At 48.8% G+C, this 9854-nt stretch overlaps 1 protein-coding gene across 2 annotated transcripts; it reads right to left on the minus strand.

Moving 5' to 3' along the window:
* Positions 1 to 5507: 5507 nt before the first annotated feature.
* LOC123175552 (F-box protein At5g49610) lies at positions 5508 to 9634 on the minus strand. 2 transcript variants are annotated; one of them, XM_044590232.1, is made up of 2 exons: positions 8450 to 9634; positions 5508 to 5914 (listed from the first exon to the last, which is right to left on the minus strand). In XM_044590232.1, the coding sequence occupies exons 1-2, from the start codon at positions 9501 to 9503 to the stop codon at positions 5523 to 5525; spliced, it is 1446 nt and encodes a 481-aa protein (XP_044446167.1). In that variant the 5' UTR covers positions 9504 to 9634; the 3' UTR covers positions 5508 to 5522. The 2 variants fall into 2 exon arrangements, with proteins under 2 accessions (XP_044446167.1, XP_044446168.1); XM_044590233.1 differs by having other exon boundaries at positions 8290 to 9634.
* Positions 9635 to 9854: the final 220 nt, after the last annotated feature.

Genomic DNA, 9854 nt, shown 5'->3' on the forward strand with positions numbered 1-9854 from the left:
ATGATCAGATAATCAATCTTTTGGACCTTAAATATTATTGGCTGATACTCGTAATAAATACTAGTAACTTTATGCTCGTTCAATACATAATTGAGGTTTAAGTCCAACAATCCATGATATGTACCTTAACTCTGTATATTGATATATAGTATCACACGTACGATGATGAATCGCGTAATACGCAAAACAACAGTTGACCCGGTAGTGCGATCTTTATCTACGTGTGCTGATCCAATATATATATCACGTATAAACAATCGGCCGGCTCCTATTCTGAACTTTATTCCCATGAAGTGGTCTGATATCACACACACGCAAAAAAATGTAGGTTCAATACAGATGACCATGCAGTCCCACTCTATAACATATTCAGAAAATTATGGGCTCTATTAGTTATGCATATTAATATATCAATATCATGTGCAAATGGCCAACCACCTAACGATCCAAATTAAGACTAATATTGCGTAACTATACCACATAAAATAGTCTTCCCAACTACATCAGGTAGCTTTTAATCTCAGGCTTAATTCTATGTACCGATATAATAATCAAATAGAAAATATGAGTGCCACGCATATATTCATTTCTGAGCTTGTGTTCTTATAAATAACATGATAATGCATAAATAATAAATTAAAGATGATTAAGGGCGTTTCCCGCACAATAGCATGGACACCGTGCTAGTTATAATTTAGAAGTAGCATAAAAAACTTACTTAGATTTAACATGGCGCGAAATCAGATATCCAGGAGAGGGTACGAATCAATTCTTCTTCTTTGTCTTTTGGAAAAATGTATGCTGGATAAGACTCTCTTTGAACCTGTGAGGAATGACCACCGGCATGTCATCATCATACTTGAACTTAGCTACAAATTTACCCTTCTTGTCATACTGCAGGAGATGGCCATAGCAGCTGACAAGCACGTCCCCCTCCTCGGAGACAACCTTTGCCCACCAATCACCTTGCTTCTGGAAGCGCCTGATTTCCATCGCCGGCAGTTTGATCCGGTACTGGAATGCCCAGACATCATGCTCAGGGTCCTGAAGCACAAAGATGGACATCTCAGTCATGCCATCCTTGCTGGTGGACGCAGCAAGCTTTCCACCCAGGTCAAGCAAGTGCATAACATGGCGGGGGTTCACAGGTGGCGGAGTCATCTGCCGTGACGTCTCTGCCACTGTGTCGAACACCCGTATCCTGTGGTAGCGAAGACCTGACCGTCTCCTCCAGTGTATGTGCAGGCTGCCATTGAGGAGGACCGGCGCGCCAAAGATGGATGGTTCCTCGGCCAAAACCTCGGTTAACGGACAATCGACGAGCCATGAATTGTTGGTTCCCACCGTGAGGATGTAATACTCCTGCCGACAGATCAACTCTGTGGAGTTGTTTTTCCAGTACATGACGCGGAACTCCCCTGAAGGCTGGTGCCGGAAGAGGGCGAAGAGATTCTCTATGGGCTTCCTGTCCTGCCGGAGGGCAGCCCACTCGCTCGTGGCCGGATTGCAGATGATGTAGCTGCCGACGACGAAAAGGCCGTCGCAGGAGGCGACGATGCTGAAAGAGCCGTGGAATGGGAACTGGAGAGAGGGGCCGATCTTCGCGGACCGGAGGTGGATGGCGTTGAGGCCGGATTCGAGGCCGCGGCCGGAGATCCGGCAGGACCTAATCAGGGGAACCGCCGGCTGGCGGCGGTGGTGGTCGAGGAGGAAGGCGGGGTCGGACGCGAGGCTGCGCCAGGACCGGCAGACGGCGCGGAAGCGGAGCACGGACTTGGCCGGGAGGCGGGGCAGGATCTCCTGATGCAGGATCTCATCGGGGATGACGGCGAGGCGGTCCGACCTTGCCCTGCTTCTCCTCCTCGGCGGGGCCGTCCGCCCCGGTTCGTCCTCGGCGGCCAGGCGCCGCCCAGAACGGAGGAGCATCGGCGAGGTGGTTTTGGTGGAGTCGAGGAGAGTGGAGACGGGATCAAGCGGCGGCGCCCGGCAGGCCCATGCGGAAACCCTAGCAGGAGTACTACTCTGACAAGGGAAACCCTAGACGGAGTACCTCTGACAAATGGGTCCACTGAAGCGTGTGCGCCCGCTGTTTCCCCGCATTGCAAAATCTCATCAGCACTAAGGAATTGAGGATTTTTAAAAAAAAGAATACTTCTTTAAAAGAAATTTTATAATTGTGATCCTCAATTTGGTAATTTTCACATATACAACCTTGGGAGTATTTAACAAAAAACTACCACAATTCGTGCAACCGTGCCTACAAACTACCGCTTTACAAATTTGTGCAAAAAACTACCATTTTTTCATTAATCCTTGACTGAAAACTACTATGTCTGAAAAGTGTCCAATTTGGCTCTCTTAAGCGCATTTCTGACTAGTTGAACCCACACATAAGCGGGCTAAAAATGCAATCGGGTCCCTAGTTTTTCTTCCAAAGAAATCCAGTCCATGGAAGGGGAACTGTGCAGCCATGGCTCCTCGACGACCATCACAGGCCCCATGGAGCACAGGCCAGTTCGTGGTAGGGCTGGTACGGAGGACGGGCCAGAGCTTGCAATCGGCCATGGTAGCGCCGGTGCGAAAGGGAGCAAAGCTGTGGCTGACATCCCCATTCTCTCTGAAGTTGGAGCACTTGGTGCAATTGCAGTGCGCATTCTTTGGAGAGATCTGGATGAGCGGAAGCGCAGGCTGGCGATGGTGATGCGCGAGCATGAAGTCGTTGGTGGAGATGGCGCTGCGCCACAACTCGCGGACGGCCCGGCAGCGGAGACATCCTTGGACGGCAACCGCACGAGTATCTCTTCCACGATGATTGACTCGGGCAGGTCGTCGAGGACGGTTGCACCCATGCTACCTGGCATGGTGACTGATCGCCAGCTTGCCGGGTGCTCCACCAGTCTGATCAACTGAGAAGACAAGATATACGCCAGACATTAAGCAAGAACACGGTGCAAAACTAGTACCTATGCTGAACAAGATCGAAGAGAAGACTACGTACTCAGTATTTTAGATTCAAAGCCGCGCGATGTAGAGCAAGTGAGGTGGGGCATGTATAAATCGGGAGGAAGGGTGCGTGTTTCTTCTTTCTTGGGGAGATCAAACGGGATGGGTGGAAGCCTATGAGCTTAGTGGATGGAGTTACAGATACGGTGGCTTTAATCCGTATGAGTCGCAGCCGTACCTTTTGAGTGATGATGAAAGGACTCCAAGAGACTGACTCTTCTGGAGTGAACGAGGAGACTGATGTTCTGTGTATTTGTTGGGGTAAGAGCATCTCGAGCCGTTCGGTCCCTCAGGGGTTTGAAATAGCGCCACCTGGGCAAACCGGCAATAAAATCGGCTTGGGGCGGCCGGTTTCCCAGCCGCCGCCCCAAAGTCGCTCCAGACGCCCTTTTTTTTAACCAAACTCGGCCAAAATTCGTCCAAACACAGAAGAACTTCGGTCAAACTAGGCGATTTCATTGATATTTGTACAAAAAACTAACAAACATAATTTAAAACAACTAAAACTACTACCGCAGCGGCCATCTGAGCGCGGTCTCGTCGGCGGCGGCCATGTCCTCATGCTCCTTCTTCACGGGAAGCAGCCCCGGCTCGGTCTTCGGCCAGACGAGGCGGGAAGAGGGAGGAGAGGGGCGACCACCACCCTCGTTGTTGACTAGGGCGCCGCCACGGGTGTGGCGCCCGAGCGGCGTCTCCTGTGGCTCTGGCTTGAAGGGGCGGAGTGCCGGCGATCCGGAGGACAGTGAGCCCGAAGACGAGGAGGTCCCGTCTCCATTCGCTGCGGCGTCCAGGAGCTGCCGCGGCGACGGGAGAAGGAGGGGGGCGTCGGGTACTCCAAGCACGGTGTGTTCCTGGACTCGTTGTACTCGAGGACGGCCTCGAGGGTACGGCCGGGGACGCCCCACCATTGGCACGTCCCGTCGGAGTTGAGGCGGCCGCGAAGCTCGACGGCGTTGGTGGAGGCGAGCTCCTCCTCATTCTGGCGTTCGAAGTACGTTGTCCACAATGTGCTGCTGTTGAGGGCGTACCTCGGCTGGTTCCGCGTCTTCGCCGGCAGCGACGACCGGATGCGGGCGATCTTGGCCCGCCGTTCAGCTCCGGTGGGCGCTGGAGGCACCGGGACGCCGCTGGTGCTGAGCCTCCAGGCGCCCGGCACCCGCATGTCCGGCGAGGACGAGTAGTCGGCCTCGTAGAGGAGGCACGCCTCATCCTCGTGCAGGTGGCGATGGCCGAAGCCGTTGGCCGCCGCACCGTCGCCTGGGTAGCGCTCGACCATGCTCGTCGGAGTGGGAGAGAGGAGGGGCGCGCGTCAACGGTGAGAGGTCGAGAGAGGAGAGGGTTCTGTGGCGGTCGAGTGTGCGGTGCGCTCACCTGTGAGGGAAGGACGGCTTTTATAGCCGGGCGTGGGTGGCGAGAGGACGGCCGGCGTATGTACGCGTGGCGGCAGCTGACAGGACGTGCGTCACCGCGCACCAGCGAGGGAAGGGCGGCTTTTATAGCTGGGCGTGGGCGGCGAGAAGACGGCTTGCGTGTGTACGCGTGGTGGGACGAGGCATCAATGGAGGCTGACAGGTGCGGCAGCCTTCGCATTGATTCCCGTGCGAACCGAGGCGATGAGGACCACGATGGCGCCGAGTCGCTGACTCTGCGGGACCATCGGGCTTTCGCGCCAAAAACGTTTACCCCGACGCCCCCACCACGCCAGGTTCGCCCTGGGTCTGCCGGCGCCAAATTCGGCCCTAACCGGTGAAAATTGGGCTTTCGGGGGCGCGACTGGGCCATTTTTTATAGCCGGCGATAAAAAAAAGGGCCTTCGGGGGCTGTTTGGGGGGGGTGTGGAGATGCTCTAATTTGTGAAATAATTTATAAATAGCGCGCCTTAGCAACGTACCTCTTCTAAACGCTATAGCGCACTATTTAAAATGTATGTTCATGTGTTTGGACCAAAGACCCTTAGCAGAGGACCTCTTCTAAACGCGCTATTTAAAACCATTATCCTAACCTGCAATTTTAGCCACTGTCCTGCCAACTTGATTTACCTTGTATCCAGAATTCTACAATAACCAATCCTGAGTACTCAATTCCAGTAACCAAACGTCAATTGTCGATTTCAATGGTTCTGCTGGGTGTGGTGTGGGCTATCGCTGCTACTGTACTGCATGCAGGCAAGAGGAGTCGCACCCAGCTACTGTCCTTTTGGTTTTGGAACAGGCAGAAGAGAACTGTCCCATCCCTCCCCTAGATCCTCTCTTTGCTTGTATCCCTCTCTTGTTCTCCCCTAAACCTTCTTTTTCTCAATTTCTCTCTAAACACCCCCAATTACTTGTGTGGTTTGTACTCCCTCCATCTCATAGCTTGCAAAAACGTCTTATATTATGGGACGAAGCGAGCATCCATTAAGAGGCTACCCACCCGTACCACGACGTTTCAACTTTTCACTTGGGGCAACATATACACACCAGAACCCTTGTAACATAGGCTGATAAAGAAACACACAACACATATATGGCAAAACAGGATCATAGCATGGCAGTGCCTAAACCTTTCACATAAGTTGATAAACAGGAGAGGTGAACAACAACAAAACATTTTGTCCCGGGCAAGTTGCGCTGGGCGAACAGGACAATTGAACATAACTGTAGCAGGGGACACCTACACATAGGCGCAGCAATTGAAGTACTCCAACATCGCCAGTGCCTCGACCTTCCACATGAGTTGATAAACAGGAAAGGTGAACAACAACGACAACGACGACGACGACGATGACAACAAACACGACAACAACAACAATAACGACAACGACAACAACAACAATGTCTTTTGTCCCAAGCAAGTTGGGGCAGGTGAACATACAGATCAATCTTCTCATCTCCTAGACATATGTGCACCAATTGAGGTACTCCAGCATCACCTGAAAGAAGCAAAATAGAGCCAGAGTAAGAATCAGGTTCGCTGAGTTAAACAAGATGAATGTGTTGAAGCTTAAAAGGCTTGAAGTCAAATTTATATCCATGGACAGTTTAGGTCTATGCAGGGGTAAGCTTAAAGCAAGATATTCATACAGTGGGAGGATATCTCACTGAGGTTGTAGCACCAATTGTAAACAACCGAAATAAATAATTTTTTTTGCATAGCACTAACCCAACATTCAAATATCAATAAAATTGTCAACTGATCATCTCAACAGTGGGATTGAATAACAAGGCTCGAATAAGAGTTCACACTGCTGCCCGCCCTGAACCAAACAGCTGAACAGTAGGAGTGGGACACAGGTCGCGGTACTATTTCCTATTCCTAACCCTCTATTTCCTTTATTGGTCTATCTGCATTTAAGGAGTTGAAGCAAAAGAGGCATCCACCCGCAAGAGGATCAGATTTAATGATAACGGAATTAATCCATTGAATTTGTCAGTCTTGCAAATTACTTGCAGCGTAGAGTCTGGACTGAAGAACCACCTTGTTTATATCTATAATAGTGCACCCTGTGATCCAAGTATTCCCACATAACAATTCAGTGAAAGCTTCAAAGCTAAGGTTAGCTTCATACACCATGAACGGCAAAGTAACTGACAAAAATTCTGAATGTGCAAAACACAAAAGATATAATCATTTGTTTATATGAATAAAATGTAGATGTGTCTGTAATCACTAACAGATGCGTGTCTTCCATAAAAAAAATTGTATGAGTTTGCAACAACATAAACTGAATGTATCAATTTTCTGGCTGATATGAATCAGTGAATACGGGGATAGGTAGACCTCAGCAGTACGATCAAAATCAGAAGATACAAAATGAACAGACAATATCCATTATCTATAATGCGTTGATGAAAATCCAAAGTCAATTTCAAAGTGTCGATATTTCCAATATTGCTAAGCAAGAAAGTTGCAATAAATTGACTTTGTTGTTGTAATGGTGCAGCAGGTTTCGTTCCACATAAATGGCTGCCCACTATTGGCTGCTTCTATAATTAGATGACAGCTATAAATCTCACTAAAAGAGTGAATGATACCACATAAAGCTCTTGCATGAAAAAAAAGAAATTTCTTAGTAATAATTAAGATCCATCTGGTCAACGTGTTTGGACTCCCTCACCATTATCCTGAATAGACGGCAATTGATAAATCATAATAATAAAAATTTATATGCTTACAACCGAAAGACCATTTTTTTCAAGGGAAACCCATAGACCTTCATAAATACACACTGAAAGATATTATTGGTTACCAGCACAATGACATAGGTTCAAATCGTGCTACTGAAAAATAAAGATAATAACTCAGTCAAAAGACACTGCAAACTTATTATTGAGTATATTGTGCTTAGGGTTTTTACAAAGTTATGGTAGTCGATAGTCATCATTATAGTACCTAATAGATTACCTAAAATCACACCAATAGATTGTCATAATTGTAACCACACATATCATAACCAATGGATCATCAATAAGTGCTCTCGAACATAGCTGATAAATCTTTCATAACTATAGCAAAGTAGGTCATGACCAATAAATTCTGTAACCACACCTAAAGATCATTAGACATCTGATCTGGTAGGTCCTTATTATGATAAACCCCAAATGGTGGATTGCCATAACTGTAGCTAACATGATCAGATAATCAATCTTTTGGACCATAAATATTATTGCCGATACTCTTAGTATTTGCAACTTTATACTTATTCAATACATAATTATGGTTTAAGTCCAATTCATATATAGTATCACACGTATGGTGATGAATCGCATCATACGCAAACCAACAATTGACCCGGTAGTGCAATCTTTATCTACGTGTACTTATCCAATATATATTTCACGTATAAACAATCGGCTGGCTCCTATTCTGAACTCTATTTCTGTGCAGTAGTCTGATATCATACACACGCAAAAAGAATGTAGGTTCAATACAGATGACCATCCAGTCCCACTCTATAACATATTCAGAAAATTGCGGGCTCTATTAGTTATGCATATTAATATATCAACATCACATGCAAAAGAGCAACCACTTAAACGATCCAAAGACTGATTTTGCGTAATTATACCACATAAAAGAGTCTTCCCAACTACATCAGGTAGCTTTTAATCTCAGCTTTAATTCAATGTACCGATCTAATAATCAAATAGCAAATATGAGTGGCATGCATATTCATTTCTGAGCTTGTGATCTTATAAATAACATGATAATGCATAAATAATATATTAAAGATGATTAAAGGCGTTTCCCGCACAATTGCATGGACGCCATGCTAGTTATAATTTAGAAGTAGCATAAAAAACTTACTTAGATTTAACATGCCGCGAAATCAGATATCCAGGAGAGGGTACAAATCAATTCTTGTTTGTATTTTGGAAAATTGTATGCTGGATAAGACTCTCTTTGAACTTGTGAGGAATGACCATCGGCATGTCATCATCATACTTGAACTTAGCTACCAAATTACCCTTCTTGTCATATTGCAGGAGATGGCCATAGCAGCTGACAAGCACGTCCCCCTCCTCGGAGACAACCTTCGCCCGCCAATCACCTTGCTCCTGGAAGCGCCTGATTTCCATCACGGGCAGTTTGATCTGGTACTGGAACGCCCAGACATCATGCTCAGGGTCCTGCAGCAAAAAGATGGACATCCCAGTCATGCCATCCTCGCTTGTGGACGCAGCAAGCTTGCCACCCATGTCAAGCAGGTGCATAACATGGCCGGGGTTCACAGGAGGCGGACTCATTAGCCGCGACGTCTCTGCCACTGTGTCAAACACCCGTATCCTGTGGTAGTGGACACCTGACCGTCTCCTCCAATGTATGTGCAGGCTGCCGTTGAGAAGGACGGGCGCGCCAAAGATGGATGGTTCCTCGGCCAAAACCTCTGTTAACGGACAGTCGACGCGCCATGAATTGTTGGTTCCCACCGTGAGGATGTAATACTCCTGCCGACAGATTAACTCCATAGAGTTGTTTCTCCAGTACATCACGCGGAACTCCCCTGAAGGTTGGTGGCGGAAGAGGGCGATGAGATTTTGTATGGGCTTGCCGTCCTGCCGGAGGGTAGCCCACTCACGCGTGGCCGGGTTGCAGATGATGTGGTTGAAGACGACGAAAAGGCCGTCGCAGGAGGCCCTGATGGCGAAAGAGCCGCGGAATGGGAACTGGAAAGAGGGGCCGAGCTTCGCGGACCGGAGGTGGATGGCGTTGAGGCGGGTTTCAAGGCCGCGGCGAGACCCGTCGGAGATCCGGCAGGACCTGATCAGGGGAAGCGCCGGCTGGCGGCGGTGGTGGTCGAGGAGGAAGGCGGGGTCGGACGCGAGGCTGCGCCAGGACCGGCAAACGGCGCGGAAGCGGAGCACGGACTTGGCCGGGAGGCGGGGCAGGATCTCCTGATGCAGGATCTCGTCGGGGAAGCCGGCGAGCGGGTCCGACCTTGCCCGGCTTCTCCTCCTCGGCGGGGCCGTCCGCCCTGGTTCGTCCTGGGCGGCCAGGCGCCGCCCAGAACGGAGGAGCATCGGCGAGGTGGTTTTGGTGGAGTCGAGGAGAGTGGAGACGGGATCAAGCGGCGGCGCCCGGCAGGCCCATGCGGAAACCCTAGCAGGAGTACTACTCTGACAAGGGAAACCCTAGACGGAGTACTACTCTGACAAATGGGGTCCACTGAAGCGTGTGCGCCCGCTGTCCCCACATTGCATAACTCATCAGCATCCCCATTGCAAAAAAAAAACATCAGCGCCTAAGGAATTGAGGATATTTTAAAAAAATTCTTTAAAAGAAATTTAAGAATTGTGAACGTCAATTTGGTAAATTTCACATATACAACCTTAGAGCTTCTCTAGCAGATCCTGTCGCCGTACCACAAATTT

Source organism: Triticum aestivum, unplaced genomic scaffold (assembly GCF_018294505.1).
Source record: "Triticum aestivum cultivar Chinese Spring unplaced genomic scaffold, IWGSC CS RefSeq v2.1 scaffold968, whole genome shotgun sequence".
Taxonomy (NCBI): domain Eukaryota; kingdom Viridiplantae; phylum Streptophyta; class Magnoliopsida; order Poales; family Poaceae; genus Triticum; species Triticum aestivum.